General features: G+C 36.3%; 1 protein-coding gene across 3 annotated transcripts in view; it reads left to right on the top strand.

Moving 5' to 3' along the window:
• Positions 1-21664, top strand: part of Spag16 (sperm associated antigen 16) — an 814060-nt gene extending 792396 nt beyond the window's left edge. For all 3 annotated transcript variants that reach the window (XM_059277932.1, XM_059277933.1, XM_059277936.1), the window contains one exon: positions 21299-21664. In XM_059277932.1, the coding sequence (XP_059133915.1) occupies positions 21299-21474 (176 nt within the window). In that variant the 3' untranslated portion in view covers positions 21475-21664. The remainder of the gene's footprint in view (positions 1-21298) is intronic.
• The last annotated feature ends 431 nt before the right edge of the window (positions 21665-22095 follow it).

Genomic DNA, 22095 nt, shown 5'->3' with positions numbered 1-22095 from the left:
GTCTTTCCAATCAAATGGACTTAAGAAGCAAGCTAGTGCAGCTATCCTAGTATCTAAAAAATACACTTCAAACTAAAATTAATCAAAAAAGATTAAGAAGGGCATTACATATTACAAAAAGATCGAGAAGGACAGGAAAATCCATTAAGATAAAGTCTCAGTTCTGAACATTTATGCCCCAAATACAAAGGTACTCACATACAAACCTACATGCTATGTTTCAAGGTGTGGATGTTTTAACTTCTCCCAGTAGTAAAGAATATTGTTGTTGTTCTTGTAATAATTTTAAATGACACCATTATTGTCATACACATTTTTTTTCTGTTGAAAGAGATCCCCATAAGTGGGGATGCTAGAACAAAAATGTATTCCAGATCCCCTCACCCAGAGATCAGGAACCAATCCTGCTCTGTGGAAACACGAGGTATAAAATATCAAGAACCATCGTTCAGAAAAGTAAGAATAAAACTGTTGACATAAAATTGTTAGGACCTTTATGTCTTGGGTCCATGAAGGTGCCCACGCAAAAGATGGAGCAGCCTTAATTTCATAGTTTACTGATTTTATGGCAAAACTGCCTAAGTCTGTTATTTATTGTTAAAAAGAAAATATTTAAGCTTATATATATATTCGAAGGCTTCCTGGACTAGAGACTGTAATCAAGACCAGTCTCAGCATCTTATTAAAACTCCTTTTCAAAATGAAAAGAAAAGCATGGAGGAAATACTTTGGGAAGCAGAGGAATCCCTGAGTGTGAGAAGTCCTGAGTGTGTGTGTTGGGGGGGGAGTTGTTTTTCACATGAGCCAGGAATGTCCAGGACCCCAATGCATTATGTCCATGGGAAATGACAAAGCCTGCCCTCCCAGTCTAAATGTCAAAGTTGATAGCATGTGCAAAAAAAAGTCCACTGTAGCTGCCCCCCACCCCATGTTTATGGCCACAAGAGTGCTCCCCCTACAGAGACTGCTCCTACTGAGATTAGCTAAACTGTCTTCCTTGTTCAGCTGGGTAATGTAAAGACTGCCCCCTTTTTAAGCTGTAACCAATAACCTTGCCTCCTAGTTTATCTATATGTAATAATCCCACCTCCCTGAAACTGTATAATAAACACACTGAGCTTCTGGTGCAGCAGCTCCTCCATATGAGGACCACACTGATTCAACCCCAGCTTTTGGTATCTATATGTCTGCATGTACCCATGTACTTGCCATTTCTCCTTTCCCTTGTCACCCTTAGTTAGGGGTCTGGGACCATAGCTGTGCGTGTCACTGCAGGATGCAGACCACTGGTTGGATTCAATATTCAGTGCAGAGAAAGAAAGAAAGAGAGAAGGGGGGAGGGAGGAAGGAAAAGGAAGGGATGGAGGAAGGGAGGGAGAGAGAAAGAGAGAGAGAGAGAGAGAGAGAGAGAGAGAGAGAGAGAGAGAAAGGAAAGAAAGAAAGAAAGAAAGAAAGAAAGAAAGAAAGAAAGAAAGAAAGAAAGAAAGAAAAAGAAAGAAAGAAAGAAAGAAGGAAAGAAAGAAAGAGAAAGAAAGAAAATACATAATCAACATATTTTCTTTCAAATTGTAACTAGAAAGATGATTCAGCAGTTAAGAACACTTGTTATTCTTCTGGAGGACCCATGTAGCAGCTCACAACTCTCTGTAACTCCTGGTCCAGGGACTCCAACCCCCTTCTCTTCTGGCCTCTGGGGCTACCAGGCACACACATGATACACAGACATAATGTAGGCAAAATACTCACACACATAAAAGAAAAATAAGTAAATCTAAAACCAGTTTTAAAAACTTAAGGCTCCATATTGTATATATGTTTTTCAAACAAATGAAACAGCTAGCAGGCTGATAGAAACCACACTATTGTAGCTAGAGTTTTCCTGCCTGGCCCACAGTCAGGACAAATCTCTCTCACCTGCCAGTCCCACAGCCTCTCAGACCCAACCAAGTAAACAAAGAGACTTATATTGGTTACAAACTATGACTGTGGCAGGCTTCTTGCTAACTGTTCTTATAGCTTAAATTAATCCATTTCTATAAATCTATACCTTGCCATGTGGCTCGTGGCTTACCGGCATCTTCACATGTGGCTTGTCATCATGGCGGCTGGCAGTGCCTCTCTGACTCAGTCTTCCACTTCCCAGCTTTATTCTCCTCCTTGTCCTGCCTATACTTCCTGCCTGGCCACTGGCCAATCAGTGTTTTATTTATTGACCAATCAGAGCAACACATTTGCCATACAGAACATCCCACAGCAAACTATCAACATCGGTTCCATCAAATAACATTTCAACCCAGGGTAAGATTAAGTCACAATGTTATGTATATGCATGTGTGCAGTCATCATTGTTATTTTAGATATTTTTCTCCACGTTCATGGCTATAATATGTTACTTTGTCATTTCAAATACTGAAATAAACTTTCAGTGGGAAACAGCACTATGACCAAATTCAAAGAAGTAATTCTCTGCAAAGTCCACACTGTCCCAAGGTGACTGTGACTGTAGCACGTATACCAGTTTTAGAAGTTCTGTTATGTTTGCTACAAAATTAGCCACATTCTTTTTCTGAAAGCAGCGCCTGTATTAATAGCCCTCTCCCCAGGCCTCTCATAAACACATGCCTCTAGAGAAGGAGGTAAGGAGAGAAAACATAAAGGCTCAATGACCTACCAATGGGATGCCAGAAAAATGTCTCTGGTGAATAAAAGACTGCCCAGTAGATCACACTGAAATTACTTAAATCAATCGCTCTTTGAAAGCAAGAGGAACATGCCTCTGTAGATATGACACACTTGAGATGAATATAGAAGCATATGTAACCCACAAGAGTAGAATATTATCAAGACAAGTCAAGCCGGGAATATATACTTCCATATGGTGGCCATTCACTGAAGCAGAAGAAAATACATGTTTCCAAAGAGCTTATAATAAAGAAAAATTATAGTAAAGTCATACCAAAAAAAAAACAAAACACTTTTCAAATTAGCTGCTTCTGCCGAAAGTTATGTCATCTGACTTGGGTGATCCATTTGTGGCCATAGGATTTTCCAGCAGGAGACTGTGGTTCCAAGTGGCAGGGCGTCACAGTAGTCGGAGTCTGAGGCCAGTGATTACACTGCATGTGATAGTTCTCCCAGCTCTGCTCAGAACATGAAAGTAGATTCCTCTCCTAGGTGTTCTGACAGGCAGATATTACGGAACAGCATGTGTCGGGCAACGTAGGAGATCACCTGGCCTTTTTGACAGGTTTTATGGTGGGATGTTTGTACTGTCAGGGCAGAGTGGGTGACAAGCCCAAGAGGTGACAGTAATGGGAGCGTTTAGGTAAGGGAGCAAGCTAAATAGAGATGCTACTGTTGACAATAATGCGCTTCTGTTAAGAGAGAAACATCTGCTTGTGCTTTCCCCTAGAAAAACCTATTTTTTAATCATTTTTTTACATCTTTTCTAAATCATGCTAAAACTTAAAAGCGTTCAGTTATCGGCAGAGCCAAAGGCACATGGTTGCTTCTGACTTTGGTACCTCTGAGCATCACACCATTGCCATTCCTGAGTCACTCAGAGTATCAAGTTGGACCAAAGCTGAACTTTCATAGATTTTTGAAGTGACGGTGAGATGATTATCTATTTTCTGGAGTTTGCTTCGCATTAACCTTGGAGCCAAAGCTCAGGAATGGTTATTGCTCCGTTGTTTAGAATCCAAGCAATATGTGCAGGGTACATTATATATCATCTAAAACCAACCATCCAATTAGTATGTACCACACATAATATGTGTGGAACAATATAATCTTCTTTTCCACAAATAAATATAAATTTTATATTTGTTACATTGGTGTAGATATTCAAGTTAATTACAGGGTCTATCTCACACCTCCAGCCATGGCCTACTTCCTAGTTATTTGAACTCTAGATATATTATACTCCAACTCTGTATGCATGCTCAGTGGTAGAGCATTTGAGAAAATGAACTGCCAGTTGTGAATTGATGCTAAATGAAGGGGTAGGCTTTAAAAAAGAGTCCTTTTCACTCGTGGACTTTAATACTCATCTAATTATAATGATTTCAAATTCTCTCAAGGCTAAAATTAAACTTGGCTTCCTGGATAGCCAAACAAGTGACTATTCTTCTATACCACCCAGTTCCCATTTTATCTTAAGCTCACTTTGAACATAAATTGGTTAAAAACAGTCATATTCTGAATGCGGAATTGGGTATCGCTAAAAATTATAAACTGAGGGGCCAGTTAAAGTTCAGCACCATCCAATTACAGAAATAATAGGACACGGCCTGATGAAGTGAGAGAGGAAGTTGGTGGTAGGGAATAGAAGATTGGTTCTCTCCAGGAGTGTTGGTCATGATGCTGATGTCCAACTGAGTGGACGATGTGGAGCCAAAGGGAAAGTTACCAAAATCACAGTTGCAGAGAAAGAGCCAGAACAGAGTCAAAAACCGGATCCAAAGCTGAGCTGCTGAGCAGTTGAAGGGTTGCCAAAGGAGACAAATTCATGCATAAAACCAAGGGGGAGTGGAGGAGGGGGAGCTGGTTTTCTTTTTCATGAGAAAAAGAGACTTGAAGTAAGTGCATGGGAAACTTCAAAGAGTTTGAGGAGACCACCTGACCAGAAACCTGGGACTTTGGACAACCATCGATCCTGAGAATGCTTGCAGAGTATAGCGGGCACTATTACCACACAAGACATCACAGAACCAAGACCCCGAACTTGGACAAGACAGATGCATGTTGTTTAGACCATGGACCAAACTTCCTGCCCCTAAATCTAGACCCTGCTCCTTTCTAGCTGTATGATACAAGGCAATTAATTGCTTTATGCTATATAGCTTTAATTTCCACTGCTATAAAATTCAGATTATCGTAAGGATTATTTTGAGGCACAGACTAATTGTTGAATGAAATATAGAGAGTGTGAAGGTTAAGACAAAAATATTTGGTGCTATATCTTTTTTCATTAAATGCATACTTCTTAGAGTTTTGTGAAATAATTTTTGACAGTACAATCATAAAACATAGATTGCCTATGTCATTGAATAGAATATTATGTAAGAATATCGGTATACTTATCCATCAAATGTAAATACCACCCTAAAGAATGTGGTAAAGGTAGTGGATGAAATACCAAAGGCTCAACACAGTATGTTAGAAACAGTCTTTAGGTGGAAACCACTGATCAATGGGTGAAGCATTTGCCTTGAAGGCACAAGAACCTCTGAGTTCAATTCCCGGAACCTACTTTTAAAAACCTGAGTGTGGTGACAAGTTTGTAATCTCAGAATTGGGGAACCAGGGACAATCCTGTGCACACACCTATGCTTGCTATGAACACACACACAAAAGAAGCAGTCTCACATCTGGAAACTTGCTTGAATATACTTTTCATGACTTTCAAGTAGCCGAGGAACAACTAATACTTATCTGGATTAAAGAATGCAAATGACTTGCTATAGTTGTCCCTCCTCTTTGGCCAGTAGATCCTGGAAGAAATATTCCAGGTTTGGGTCTGCTTTGCCACATCCTGTCTATAATTAGGTGGAAAAGTTTTATTTAATGACATATAAAATTGAGTTTTAAAGGTTACTTTTTTTTCGGGACTAGTTCATGGAAGAATAAGCATAAAAACTAATACACTGGTTGAACTAGGTATATAATAGGAAATGGTATTTCAGAAAAGAACAAAACGTTTTATAAACATTCTTAGTAAAGTGTATAATCATGTAATAAATAAATTATATGCATATCAATTAGGAACATTTAAGTCAAAATGTGCATGTACTTTATGCAAAATATTAAAGCTTGTCCCTCTGGATCTGATGAAGTACTTCTCATATAATAGAAGCTAAAATAGTTTTACACCCCACATGCTGTCCAATCCTCATGGAAAGGAAAACAACGTAATGGTACACAGAGAATACTTACTGATTAATTCCTGAAAAAAAAAATCAAGTTTCAAATTTGTTCCTTAAAAAAAAGTTTTAAAAGATTAGTATGGTACAGTTTTGAAGATAATTCTAATTATTGAAGGTTTTAAGATGTACTTATTTGTGTGTATGTAAGTATGTGTCTGTTTGTGCACACAGAGGCCAGTGAGAGCATTGACATTTTCCCCTATCACTCTAGCCATTCCTTGGAGGCAGGGTCCCTAATGAAACCTTGGATTCACGTCCTTTTTCTCTGCAAAGCTTGAAGCTAGCAAGCACTGGTGATCCCTCTGTCTCTGAACATGGGAGTTGGAATTCAGGCATTATGGGGCACGTATGCTGAGACAGACTCTGTCCTCGGCATTTCCAGGGCATTGCTCTTAACTGCTGAGTTCTTCAGTTCCTAGGTTATTTTTAGTGTTGTTCTTGTGTTTTGTTTATTGTTGTTTGATGTGTTTTTGTTTTGTTTTTATGGGATTCCTCTCTTGACCTAGGAAAAATACCATCAGGACTATGTGATCAATGGGAAGCAAGTGGTGGAACAGTTATCTTGTGTTTGAGAAATACCATTGACCAATTCATACAGTATGAGCCAGGGATTTCATTTACCTGTTAGGTTTTCAATCTGCCTTTGGTTATGGATACTGTTTTTAATGAGAAATATTTGTAGTAATTTAATCTCTATTTTATAAGCCTCATCAAAATCTCTCTGTCCCGCTATTTTGCTTTTTCTCTCCTCCTTTCTCACTCCCTCCATTCCATTCACCTCCTCTTCCTTTTCCCCCCGCCTCTCTCCCCTCTCCTCCTGCTCCCTCCTTGTCTCTGCCCCTCTGCTTCTTCCTTTGCTCCTGTCAGACAGAGCTGAACAGCGATGATTTTAAGAATCTAGAAGTTTGAGCTGTTGTGCGTGGTTGATTTCTTAATATAAGCATTGCTTACAACCTATATTGTGTGCCGATTTGAATATTTCATTATTTTAAATATTATAATATGGCTCACAATTTCAAAAAGATACCACATTTTGAATGCTGATTAGAATTACATACCAGTGTAAAAGGCTTTAAAAAGACATTGAGCATTTAAAATAAAAGCATCCTAAATCTACAAGTGATATGCATTTTTAAATTATAATTGAAAATGAGCCGTTAACTTCACTTTGGTTTCATTTTTGTTTTGGAGACTTTCTCTTTTTCTGCTTTAGGTTCATAAAGAAACTAAGAAGATACAGAACTTTGCCACACATCTCCCATCCTTGCACATACAGAGCCCTGTCCGTTCCCTCCAGCCATTGACATCATCAATCAGATGTTACAACTCATGAGCCTGTTAGCACACCATTATCCTCCAAAGCCCATAATTTACACTTGGGTTCCCTCTGTGTTTTATACTTTGTGGGTTCCAAAGAATGTTATGTCTCCACCAGTACGGTGTCATAGAGGGTTTGGGGGTATTGTTTTTCTTTTGTTTCATTTTACTGCTCTAAAGATTCTGTGTTCTACTGATTCATCCTCCCCATTCCAACAATGACCAGTCACCAACTCTCAAGTTTTCTTCCCCAGCATGTCACAGAGTTGGAGCCAATCAACCCATAGCATTCTTCAGATTGGCTTCTTTCTATTGACGGCATATGTTTGAGTTCCTACCCAGTCTTTTTATGGCTCTATAGCCCATTATGTTTGAGGACCGAAGAATATTCAGTTGTTCTGGTCTACCAGAGTTTGTTTACTTTGTCACTTACTGAAGACATATTGGATGCTTCCAGGTTTAGCAATTGTGACTAAAGCTTCTCTAAACATCTTTGACTTGGTTTTTGCTTGTGTGTGTGTGTGAGTGTGTGTGTGTGTGAGTGTGTGTGTGTGAGTGTGTGTGTGTGCGTGCACGCGCGCGCGCGCACATATACAGACAACATTTTTAACTCTGCCAGATAAATTTCAAGAGGTATGATGATTGAATACATATGGTAGAGAGTATGTTTTACTGACATAAGATACTATCAGAAACTGCCATCCAGAGTAAATGTGCCATTGTGCACTCCTTCCAGTGCTGACTGGGAACCTATTCATGCTCCAAATCCTTTCCCCTGTCCACTGTTGTCCATATCTTCATTTAGGGCCATCCTTATAAGTGAGCAGTAATATCACATTGCCATACATTTTGCATTTCTTCTATGATACATGACACACAACATGATCTCAAGAGTATTTATCGTGTACATACTGCATTTAATGATGTGACTGCTAACGCACACAATCCATTTTAACCAGGTCATTGGTTCTCTTACTCATTGTTAGAGTTCTTTGTGTTTTCTAGATTATCTTTACCACATACACCTTTTACAGATGTGGCTCTCTTTCTGTTCTCTATCTTGATGGCATCTTTTGCAGAGCAGAAGTTCTTAATTTTAATGAAGACTTCAAGGTTGTTTTCCTTTAAACATATTTGCATATTTAATATTTTAAGATACCAACATTTGTCTCTACATGTTAGCAAAATTATTAAAATGAACTTTAGATCTACCGAGTTCTAGGGCACTCTGCACACCTCTGGTGGTAAGGAAGCATTTTAGTTCTACGTATAGGAAATGACCACCTGACAATAACAATGTTTATCTTATTATATGATTAATGCTTTGAAATTGTTGTGAGGGGTTCTCACTGTGTAGCAGTGGCTGGCCTACAACTTGCTTTGTAGACCAGGCTGACCTTGAACTCACAGAGATTCATCGGCTGCTCCCTCCCAAGTACTGAGTATAAAAGTGTATGCCACAAAGCCAACCATTTTTAATGTTCCTTGGCGTTATACACACATGTATAAATGTGGGAAAATTAGTGTCATATACTCATCTGCTCATCATTCTGATGCAGTAACCATGAATATCTGGCTAGTCATAGTTTACTGATTCTTTCCTCTCACATTTTCATGTTGTGTTTTAAATCTCTGGAAAAATTCCCAAAGAATATACTTTTAAATCTCATGCCAATTTAGCAAAATAATGTAGTTTTTTTTTCAAAATAACTTCACAAAATCAGTGCAATCTTGTTGCATATATTTTGAATGGCCTAGTTTAGAAGTTTTTGCAATTCTTTTCCACCCTACATTCTGGAAAACTACATTAAGAGCTTTTGAAGGTGTGCAGATTTCCACTGAAATGTAAACTATGCCAACCATGATAGACTAGCCCTTAAAGAGAGCTTTCTTGAGTTTTTGCCTAGATGTAGAAGGATTATTAGGATAGTTACAGAGCTATAACTATGCTGTATGTTTCTAATTTCAGAGATAATGACTTTTTTCATTGAATTTAATAAAGAAAATTCTATGTAACTTGCTAGGATTGTGTTTTTCTGGCCCTGGTATATAAGTGCACACTTGTGTTAATAATCATCCAGATGTAGGTAATGCATAAAGGGCTAAGTTTATGGAATATTTTCCTTATGTACCCTCAGGTTGCTGCTAACATGATGTTCAAGCTCTTTTTGTTCCTCTGTTATTTAAATCCCCCTTTTTTGCATTCTGACACCCCATAGTTCATTAAGACACCCCAAACATTGTTCATCTAGTGAAACATTTATGCTGATTCCTTGACAGTCTCCATGCAGTTTCTTTGCACGGTAGTCTTCTAGGAGAGAAGAGGCTGGGATGAAACAGATCACAAAGAGAAGATAATGTCAGGCAAATCATTTTCTAATAGAAAAATCGCCTTTGAATAGTACATCTGGAATGATTATCTGAAGTTAATTTGATTAACTTCAATTGTTGATTCTTCCTAAAATTGCAGCACTTTTTCTTCATTTTGACAGTTTTGTATGTGGTAGACACTCAACCACACCCTTCTACCTGTCAGCTATCATAATCGACCAAAGATAAACATGTGACTGAAGTAAAATAATAGGAATATCTACCAATATGAAACTGCTTAGAAATAATAGAGGTAGTCTTTCATGGGCTTTGAAGTTGGGAAGCTACTAATCTGTCCTGCTGGGACTGACACATAGAGAAAGGCTGACTAAAATTCAGTTCAACCTAGATAACAGAACTGAGAGACTAAGTCCGTGGGCACACTTATGATGGTATTCTAACCACTGCCGCTCAATTAACATTTGTGAAACCATTTGCCTCTTTGCTAGTTGGGCAGATTGTCTTTCATTTGCATCTCAAAAAGTCCTAATATTTCCTCTATTCAAACAAGTCAGACTCCTTTCTTTATGAGTGGCAGCGTTAACTTTGTCAAGGTTCCATGTCATGTACACACCTGAGTCCCGTCTGCCTCATTACTTAACCCCAAGTACTCAACAGTGTCTCCATTCTAACATTGTCCATGGACTTTTAGCAAGAGCTCCTTGACCCATGCAGTGTGGCAGTTTAAGGGAGAGAGAATGAGGGTGTGTAGAGGAGAAACACTGAATGAAAAAGTAGCCATTTTTTTTTAAACTTTGTATGAAGTACATAACCAGACCATCACCCTACAATGCCAGAAAGTTAATTCGGATTTCCAAAGAGATAGATTCACAGAACTAGGAGTAGAGATATAGTTATTTCTTACATCATGTAGCAGTCAAATTAGTTCAACTTTCTGTCATAACTACTTTCAATGTCCTTCAGTCTATAGGAAAGAGAAGACACTAGCTCTATAATCTTAACAACATTGCATAACATCCCTATGATTCAGTACCTTTGTCGGTGATGTAAAAACAACGCTTTGATCAGCTGTGACCACGGGATAACACATAATACAAAAGTGTCCTCATCTCCTTTCTGTGGCTATGGTAAAATGCCCTGACATAAAGCAAATTGGGAAGAAAGGATTTCTTTTACTTCACAGTTCTGGGTTACAGTCTGTCATACTAGAGATGTCCAGGTGACGGGAAGGTGAAGCAGCTAGTCACATCACATCAATACTCAAGAGTGAGAAGAAAAAAAAAACAAAAAACAAAAAACACCCTTGCCTAAGTCTCAGCTCAGTTTCTCTACTCTTATACCCAAACCTAGGAAATTAGTGTCAGCCACACTTAGACTGGGTCTTCCCACATCTAAAAACATGATCAAGGATTTCCCCCACAGGCCAACCTGATCTAAAAAATTCTCAGGGAGACTCTCATCCCATGTAATTCCACATGTGTCAAGTAAAAAATAAAAATTAGCAGACTATAAAATATTCAGGAAAACATAGATAATAAGTGGAAGCTACTGGCTTCATCTTTTTTTTTTCTAAGCACTTCAAACCATTTTGAAGGTAAATGTCCATTAAATACCAAGGCTATGGGTCTTTCTCAGGTAAGAAACTGTGGAAGATTTGGAATTCAAGGCTGACCTTTCAGAAGGTTGAACTCTCTGCATTAAATTTAACATTTCTTTTAAATCAATAAATTATACTCCATTTGAACTAAATAATTTGGCCACTCCTAATTCACATAGAAGGGTTATGTTTGGTTTTGCACTTGGGAAACTCAGGTTAACTGTATTTTGTCATGTATTTCCTTTTTCCACTCCAGCTATTATAAATGTGGTGATATTTATGTTCATGTAACCCCTTTCACCCCTTTCCATTGTTGCTCTCAATGGAAAAGGATAAAGTTCTAAAAATAAGATGTGGTTATTAACAATTAACCACCTCAACATTAAGTAGCGGAAGTCGACAGTGTCTTTTTTTCCACAGACAAACCACCGTATTCATAATAGGGGATTCATTTATGGGAAAGTTAGTTCTCACACCAGTTTGAACATTCTCAAAATATTAGAACTTTGACTTTTGGAGTCTTAAAATGTAGTAATTGTTATAGTCTAAATAATTAAAAACCAAGACTATTAAAAGTGATTTTATTGCTTCATACAATAAAATTAATTAAACTTTTAATTAAAAGGCTGGTATCAATCGAAGCCTTTGGATTCTTTCCCTACTCAGGAACAATGGGGAAGAACTCATCCAGTTTGCTCAGAGCTGCGCTTTGTCCTAGCTTATCTGACTCTCAGAAGTGAACCAAAACTCAAGCAAACACCTTTCTCGAGTGTTTGCAAGGCTCCAGGTGCATGGGGTTCCTAAATAAAAATTATTGCAACACTGATCAGCTGCATAGGTGAAGACCATGTTAGGAAACAGGTCTACAAGGATTTCTTAATGAGAGCAGGTGGCTGTTGATAGTCTAAATAGATTCAATAATTAGTTAAACATTTTTAGGACTTTCGGTGCATCTCACAAGGGATTTCAGTAATGTTCAAAAGACAACTCACGGAAGGAAGCACCTGTTCAGGAATTTCTTTATGCATGTTCTCCTAACAGGGGAACATACTTTGAAAACAACACACTATAGGAAATATTACCTTTTTAAAAAAATTTACCTGCTACATTTTACAAATTTTGAGAGTATCAGTGAATTGTCCCTAAGATAGATATGGATTTTGTATGAAAGACAAAAATTAATTTATCTATTTACTTAGTTACTTCTTATGAAAAACATAGAAAACCTACACAAGGGACTAACATTTGGCTACTTAATAAGTAGATTTTCATACCAAAGTTAAGTGTTAATGTGTTGTATCTTCAATACACCATCTGGTTGTATAATTTAAATACATTATGTGTTCTAAAAAAAGCAAACATCTCCTTTGGTCTGAAATCCCACAGTACGATAATGAGACTTCACTTGCCCTAACGACTGTCATTTTTATGACATGAGCCACCAAGAGAAATTTAAAATCCATTGTTTACATTTTCACACATGTTTATATCACAACAACCAATGGTCTCCATTCATGCAGTATTCCACACAAAAACAAAAGTTAGACCTCCTCAGCAAGAATACGCACAGCACAAAAAAGCTGTGAAAATTAGTAATTTGTTACTATCACTTAGCCAAGTTAATTTTTAATATTTTATAGAAGTATTATACTGATTGGCCACAGGATGAAAAATAAACTAAATTGCATTTCATATCTCCTTCAATGGTGTTTTTGAAATTCTGAGTAATGACCTAGGTTGAGCCATTAATGCAAATCCTCAAAACTTAAGTAGTTTTTTGATACTTTCCATTTTGAGGTATCTTTTAAAGAAACAACAGATGCCTCTCCACATGCATTCAAAAAATCAATATAATTAATCAATAACACTCTCCACAGGTAATAAATGCTGAGAAGCATTTCTGCCTATCTGTATTGATCGAGAGAATTGCTTCAAATTGGTTCTGATGTGTATAAAAATCATTTCCTTATTGATCAAAGCCTGTCTTCCCCTTTCTGATATGTTATTTCATATCAGGCACACAATTGTTTTAGTTTCCATTCTCGTACTTGTGATAAATAAATTTCCTGTGATCTGTGTGTGAGATTAATTTGAATGAAATAGAAAACAAGAGTTTTTGTGTCTTTGGGAGAAACATATTGCTCAGAGTTCAACCAAAGCATGAGTAATCATGAGAAATTATTGTAGTTGTCCTAATGAGAAATGGAATGATGGATTTCATTCATATTTTCATTATTCAAGATAAGTTTAAAAGTTTTGAATCAGCTTCTATAACATTAAATTATCTGGTACAATTCCTATAACAGGATTCTGTTCCTGCAACTACATGCTTCTAATCTAGAAAGACACCTCTAGTGATGAAATAATAAAAATGCATAGTTTTAATCAAAGTTTGATTTGTGATATTCCTATCCAAGTGTATTTCAATAACATGTACAAACTATTAAACAGCTGTGTAACTTCTTTGCTAATAATGTGTAAACATGTATAGATGCCAAGAAGTAAGAAACATGTCTTCAAAATTAATTTTCTGAACCAAGATATTTGATGTTTCAATAGATACAGAATTTAATAAGCCTCATTAGAAAGGGTCCTTGTAATAGTTGCCCTAACAGTACCTGATAACTGGTAGCTCACAGGAGGAAATTTTATTGATCAATTAAAGAGTACTCCAATGTAGCTGAGCCCCTAATGGACACATTACCTACTACTGTGAGTTATTCTTCCAGCAACAACAAAGAAATCAAAGATCTCTGTCAATGTGATTTAGGGAATTTCATAACTAACATCACCTACTTTCCTTCTCTTGGTGGTTCATTACAAAAAGACATGGGTACACTGCCATGGGAAATATTAGTAATCAAACACATTTAAAACATGGCTTGTTTAAAATATTTTCTTCATGCCAGTGGCTTTTGCTTTGAATCCATGGAACATGAATTGTCATATTCACATCTGAGGTCCAGTTTACTTTGTTAGTGTAGCAAATAAGTTTATCTTAATACTGAAGAGATATTTCATGTAAAAACAAACCAAGTTGAAATCACTCAACAAAACCAGAATATCTGCTCCTCTTGGAAACAATTGGCATAAAAACATAAGTAGCATACCTTTACTATATTAAAAAAAAAAAGCTACTCACCACCCTCATTATTTGGGAAAAGTGGAGGGGATGCTTGCTGCAGTTAGCTGCATCAGTCTATGGATATGTTCTTATTTGTTTTGCCTAGAGCAAAGACAAATTGTTAATTCTTGCATAGCATGTGAATATTGAATACTTAGCCAAAGATGTGGAAATGGCTTTCCTGATCACCAAAGGACTGTTGATTCCTGAGAACATTGGATGCGCTTCAAGCTTTCAAAGAACAAAGACAACTCTCTGAGTTACCATTGCTTATTCCCAGCAAGCTAGTTGTACAATCAGATCCTTGGAGTTCATAAATGCTATTAAAGTATTTTAAAATATTTCTTAGAGTCAACTTGAAATGTATTTTAAAGTATTTCCTAAGAGCACACATAGGTCCAGCTAGAAACTGGGGTTGCATGCACAAAGATGTTTACTCTGAGTCATGATGAAATTTAGTAAGGGAAGCTTAATCACAGTGGGGAAATGACATTGAGCCAATCAATAAAAATTCATCCAGAGGTATTAAAGCATGACGCAGAGGATAAGAGCAGGAACCTTGGAGTCATTGGATCCTGAATCCGGATTCCACTAGTCATATACTGTATGGCCTTGGAGAAGTTGCTTTAATCTCTCTAAATCTCATTTTCTTCCTCCATAAAGCAAGATATGTCCCAGCACTGTTTAACAGAAAGATACTTGCAAACATTATAGTGGTCATATATTCCAAAAGGCAAAAATAGCAATTGTTTTAGTGTATTGCACATATTGCAAATATAAATCAAAGTCTATCTTATTAAATGTCACATATTTGAAGAGACATTATTTTAATATATGATCAACATAAAGTAATTCATGAAGTATATGACATGATTTGTTCATGGGAAATCTATGAAATCAGGTGAGCATTTTGAAAACATGATGAACTCCTGTTCTGCTAGCTGAATTTTAAACGATCAAAAGCCATCTTGACTTTACAATTCATAGAACAGGTATATTTCTACCCCACAGAGTTGTTGTGATAGTAAAGTGAGATAATACATTTAAAGGACTTAGGACAGTGCTTGGAAAACAATAAGCCCTAAAAGCAGTAGTTGTGACAGCTTTAAATATCACCCACTGAGAGTATTGATCACAACATTCTCATTGTTAAGTTGGGGAAACACACAGGCATTTGGCATTGCACTGGTCCCTGAGTAAATACAAAGCTAAGGATGTAGAACACATACATGGCTGACCATATCTTTTGAGATCTTGTTACCATGTGAAAGGTAGGAATAAAATGATGCACGTATTTCCATGAGGAGGGACTTCTAAGGATGTGTGTACCACATGAATGAAGAAAATAATTTGAACTGCAATTTAGTGGATGGCTCAACTTTTGTCAGGAAAATATAGCAAGGGACCATGCAGACAGCTAAGGAAAATACTCCACAAGAGACATTAATAAAATAAAGAGTTCAAAGGTGGTAAGACAATACTTGAGTGTGCAATGTGGTTTTAAGTTAACTATGGAGATATTAAAAAGCACACCAAGATGCTTGACATTCTCTATTGTCAAAATAGAAATAGTGAAAAGAGCACCAACTTGGAAGCCAAAGTTTAACAGATACATGTGATGGTGATGTCTCGAAAAAACCAAAAAAAAAAAAAAAAAAAAAAAAAGAATATGGATATTTTAGTTTCAGAGATTTACAAAGTAGTAAAGTCCACACTGAATGAAGCAATTGAGGTTCACATGAACAGTAAATTTATGAGCTTATTTACTTAGTGATTGTGTTACATTCAGAGAGAATCCCAAAAGAAGTATCACAGTTAACTTGAGTCTTAATTTGTAAGAGAAACCCTAATACCTGTAAATGAAGGTAGGTGTGTATGTGTGTGTGTGTGTGTGTGTGTGTGTGTGTGTGTGTGTGTGTATGAGTGAGTGAATTTTAGCTTGAGTTTTCCTGAATTTCGTTCCTCATTTGTTCTGAGGAAAGGCTCTCTGTGCCATACGGTTGACTGAAGAACATGGGATGTAAAGTGCAGGACTCTATTTTTTCTGTTCCTTATTTTCCATAGGCATAAATGAAAAAGAGATGGAACCCTATGCTTTTTTTAAAAAAATATACCCAAATATATTTTTGGAACAATATAGCAAGCTGTAACTTCAGATAAGCATGTCTTAAGCATTAATGATATCATGTGATGACGCCACTCTATAGGTTAGCTTCTCTTATCACTGTTTCAAGAGAGTTTTGTTGAAAATGATGCTCGAATGGCTGTGTTCATGTATTTGACTTTTTGTGACAAATACGATTGAGACTGCTTTATTTAAGAGGGTATTAGTGGAATTTTTTCCCCAAAAAATTTGCTGGTGACAACAATATAAACAAGTTTTGTTGTTTAAATAATGTTATACATTTTCTTGAAACAAAATTTTGAGAAATACACAAATGTGTAAAGACCAGTTAACTCATTTAGTAGCAGAGATTGGAAGAAACTTAGGAACTTGCACATTCACCATTAAAGCAAAATGGAATTATCCTCATTGATAAAATAAATGTTAATTATGGTTTTGGAGACACTCAAATGAAAAGTACTCATAATCCCTCACTGTTGACATACACTGGGTTATTTATATAAATACAGCCATTATAAAAATTAACATTCCCCCAAATTATGTTTTCTTACTTGACAAAAAAAATTTGAACAGCCAAATTTCCTGAATGTAACAAATAAAAAAAGTCATATTTTATTCAATGGGTGTTTAAATATAGAATGTTTTATTATAAATTACTATATATGTTGATATATACATATCTATGTATATATATCTAATGTGTTTCTGTAGGTTGTGAAAGTAGAAAGGGGACATAAGAGAGGCAGAAAAGGAACATATAAAGGAAGTGTGAAAAAATGATGTAGAGTCCATGGGACATTAAGGCAAGAAGAGCCCTTAGGCAAAGGAAAAGGACCAGACAGGCCAGGAAAGTGGGGGTAATGGGGCAAGAAATTGGGGGCAAATAATAAGAATGAGGTAAAATGACATGTCTGTGAAAACGTCATGATGGAAACCATTACTTTGCATGCTAACTCAAAAACATGGTTAAAAAAACACCTAACTCTGTGAACATACCTTGGATAATTTTATTTTTAAACAACATTGCTAAACTAGATCACACATTTTTCAGTTGTAGTCTAGATGCTATTTTATAGTCTATATGTACTTTCATAATTTAAATAATTGATCTAAATTCCCTATTTATTCAAGACACAAGACAATTAAAAGCAGAAATGAATAGAATTGGTGATCTGTTTTCATTCTTTCATGTTTATTTACCTTTTTAATTTTGAGATTATGATTTCAACATTTCTCTCTTCCCTTTCTTCCATTCAGACCCTTCTAGATATCCCTGCGTGCTCTTTTTCAAATTCATGGCCTCTTCTTTCATTAATTGCTATTGCATGCATACATGTATATACATATAGATATGCATATGATCATTCCATTTTCCAGCATACACAATATAGATATTTTTAAGATCTGTTGACTTGTGTGAGGGGTTTACATGTGTACCATGGAACACAAATGGAGGCCAGAGAACAACTTCAGTACTGTGTTCTAGTGTTAGGATTTTATTTAAAGAACATATTCATTGTGTTTATATACCTAAAAGTATATATTTCTTGGAAAAATTTAAATATTTACCTATGTTTAATATGTTGTGAAGTAGAAAGGGAGCATGAGAAGTTTTTACATGTAACTCTGCTAAAACACTGTGTAAAACTATCAGAATTTTTTTATTGTAAAATCTTTCAAAAATTAGTTAAATCGCTCCAAATATTGCTAACTCTGATTTTACAGATTTGACCACAACAAAAATAGTGGTTTCAAGCTAAATCCTTCTCTTTATGGGCTTTGGTTTTTCTTCTTCTTCTTCTTCTTCTTCTTCTTCTTCTTCTTCTTCTTCTTCTTCTTCTTCTTCTTCTTCTTCTTCTTCTTCCTCTCCTCCTCCTCCTCCTCTTCTTCCTCCTCCTCCTCCTCTTCCTCCTCCTCCTCTTCCTCCTCTTCTTCCTCCTCCTTCTCCTTTTCCTTCTCCTCCTCTCCCCCTCCTCCTCCCTCTCCCTCTCCCTCTCTGTCTCCCTCTCCCCTTCCCCTTCCCTCCCCCCTCCCCCTTCCCCTCCTCTTCCTTCTCCTTTTTTTTGTCTAATTAAAAAAGAAGGTTTTAACTTTAACATAGTAAAATTATCTAAAACAAAAACAGTTATTATGTAAGAGTTACAGTTACAATATCCAGTCCATTTATGTTTGGCAAATTTAGAGAAAGTACTCAATTGTATATTCTATCTTGGTGAGTCTAAAATTTTGTACTTAATTCACTTTCTATCCTAACTAAGGAAACCGTTAAGTCTAATTATTTAGTCTTTACCTCCAACAAAGACCCCAGAATGTAACTAAAAGTTTTCCTGTGTCCCACCTGGCCTGTGGTCAGGGCAAATTTCTCTCATCCATTGGCCCTGCAGCCACTCAGACCCAAGTAAACACACAGAGGCTTATATTATTTACAAACTCTATGGCCATTAGCTCAAGCTTATTACTGACTAGCTCTTTCACTTAAATTAACCCATAATTCTTATGACTTGGTACCTTTTCTCAGTTCTGCCTTCATATCTTGCTTCCTCTGTATCTGGCTGGCGACTCTAGACCCAGCCTTCTTCTTCCCAGAATTCTCCTTGTCTGCTCTTCCCACCTGGCTACTGGCCAATCAGCATTTTATTTATCAACCAATCAGAGTAACACATATTCACAGCATACAGAGTGATATCACCCATCACCAGAAGGGTGAAATGTTACCTAACAACAGGGACATCTAGCTGCCTGGACAATCGCCCTGGGTTCTGTAACATTGGGAACATGGAATTGTGAAGGACTGTCTTACTTTGTCTTGTCAAAGTTTTACAGGTGCTTTCTTTTGCATCCTGCTGGTCCAGTTTGGACCATATACTTTCAGAAATTGAGGCAGGAGCAGTTTCTTTGCCCAAATGGCTAGCTTTTACCATAAAGAAAGCAAATCCTATATGGAGTTTCTTTGATGCTCATCATCTTCTTTTGAAGTAAATGGGTGTTGTCAGGAGCAGACATGTCTCACTGTCATGAAATGCCTTAGGTTATTAAACATACTAAATGTCATATTCTGTAGGTCTTTGAAGTGTTTGAAGGCCATTTATCTATCTAAATATTTCTGTTTATGACCTTGAAAATATACCTAGCATGACTATAAGTTTGACTATTATAGATTACTATTAACCTGTATTTCTTAATTATACATTACATTTTTAAATGAGCTGCATAAACACAATACTCTAAACAAGAGTAGAAATATATATACAGTATAACAGGGCTTTGTTGTTTTTTTTTTTTTAATGGCTCCAAATGTTTTTAAAATCCAGTACTCCTTCATGACTATTGTATAAAAACTATAAGAAAAAAATCTTTTGTTTGAGTTTCAGGAATGTCACAAACAGCAGTTGCCTCTAGAGTGAGGCTGGAAGGGAAGTCCATGTATAATGCCTCTGTCAGCAAAGACTTCAGGAGAAGAGGGTTTATAATAAATATTCACATCTGCTGCTTTGGACACTCTAATCCATCCTAAGGGTGTTTGCTGTGTCAGGTTTTGTTCTAGACGAAGAAGCCCAGTAGTTATAAGGGTTTGCAAATAGGGCATATTTATCATGCTTAACTTTCCTCTTAAAATTCCTCTGTGTTTCAGAGGCAGCTATGACTGTTTGAGGATGATATGTGATCAAACACTTCACCACGCTTCTCATGGTGATAGCACTGTCGAATTCTTACTCCAAAATGGACAAATGCCCTTTCAGGATGTATCAGCCACCTAACTTTGATTTAGAGGCATGACTGATACAGTGCCATCTGGATGTGGAAACATGACGCTGACAAGTCTGGGCTGTAGTTTTGAAGTGTTTGTGTCTGAATTTTAGCTTCTTCCACACATGAGAAATAACTTCTTTGTCTTCCTAATTCCTTTTTCTGTTTTATGGAATTACTGATGTTTCTTCTATCATTAGGTCCTTCTAACACTTGCACAGAATCATTCACATCAAGTACTTGGTATGGTATTAGCATGTTGAAAGAGTTTACTAAGTTTTAAACACTGTTGTTGGGATGATAATATGATAATAATAAGTATGATTAAATAACCCAATGGTTAACACTTATGTCCTAAGTTCGGGTGAGCATATTCTATTAACTTTACTTGCCTCCAAATGCCCAGATAGTTTTTCTACTGGGATTTATCAATAAAATTATTAATTAAAATTAAGTTATTTTAATTCTTTGTTACTCACTTAAAATGTCATAAAAATTATGAAGATTTCCCACATTAGATTTGAATTACCTTATATATTTTAATTTGCAAAAACTTTGAAATTTAAGTTAAATGAAACATGTTATTTTGAGGTAGAGATATTAATTTTTTATTTCAATTCCAAAGAAAATGTATTGAACTCATAAATATCCCTAGTGCTATAGTTTCATACAATGCTATAACAGAACTATAATAAACATATTTAAAGCAGGTAAATACATTTAAAATTTTCTAGAATAAATACTTAAAGATGTATATATACAATTCATGTGTTCTATTTCACATTTAGGTAACTATTCCTTTAAAATATTTTAATATATTCATTTGAAAAATAAAGTTGCCCTCTTCAGTGACTCTCAATCTCATCTCAAAATGATCTGTCAATCACAAATTTAAGAAGAATGATGGGGCATATAATGACCTCTGAATGTTAAGCAAATAGAGCTACAGGCTTTTATTCTAAATGTATCTTAATTATGGCTCTTTTTTTTATAGATAGGATTTAGTTTATATTTAATGAAAGTCTAACATAAAAATGAGTCTGTTGAATCATAGTCAAAACAAGATAAAATGTTTTATCATTTACATACTGTGACTGCTTGAGCTAAATCTCTGTTTCTCTGTTTTTCAGGTCGAGTTTTAGCTCAGGCGAGTGCCAACGGGGTAGTCCATTTGCTGGATCTTAAATCTGGACAAATTCACAAACTGGTGGGCCACGAGACTGAGGTGCACACTGTGCTGTTTTCCCACAATGGGGAAAATCTGTATTCTGGAGGTTCTGACGGCACGGTTCGATTGTGGCTCTGATCAGCAACAGCACACCCTGCTGCATAGGGCATTCTCTCTAAGGTTTAAAAATGTTTCACATAGTCTGCTCCCAAGCCAGTAAGTACCTGGTTAAAACAACCAATATATAACATATTTGTTTTAAAACAAGCTTTGTGGGAGTATTATATGGTCCAAACTGTTACAAATAAAAATTATAACTTTTTACTCATTTATTTGTCTGTTTTTTTCCTCCATTCTCTCTTTCTTTTTCTCATTTGGTTATGAATTTAGAGACAGGGCATCTTTGCTAGGGGTTTGGAAGAAACAGCTTTACAATGACGCCTAATGACAGAGTAGATGAATTACAAGACATTGATTTTTAACGTTAGAGAACAAACTGCAGGAAAACACGGCTACTTTTTTTTTTTTTAATTAAACCCGAGCTGCAGAAGACCCGAAGTTGAATTATGTATAGCACAAGGAAAATCTTTCTATAACCAGAGGGTCAGATAGAGTCAGCAAGCATGCACAGATTCTTTGACAATGAGTATGCTTTATCTATTAGTAATAGCCAAGGACTGCAGATGGCTTAAATCTAAATTCAGGTCCCCGGAACTTTCATCTCTGCTGCCCATCCAAGAATGCATTAGGCGAAATTAC

This window comes from Peromyscus eremicus, chromosome 13 (genome assembly GCF_949786415.1).
Source record: "Peromyscus eremicus chromosome 13, PerEre_H2_v1, whole genome shotgun sequence".
Taxonomy (NCBI): Eukaryota; Metazoa; Chordata; class Mammalia; order Rodentia; family Cricetidae; genus Peromyscus; species Peromyscus eremicus.
Note: the sequence above shows the minus strand (reverse complement) of the source record. Positions and strands in the feature narration are given on the sequence as shown.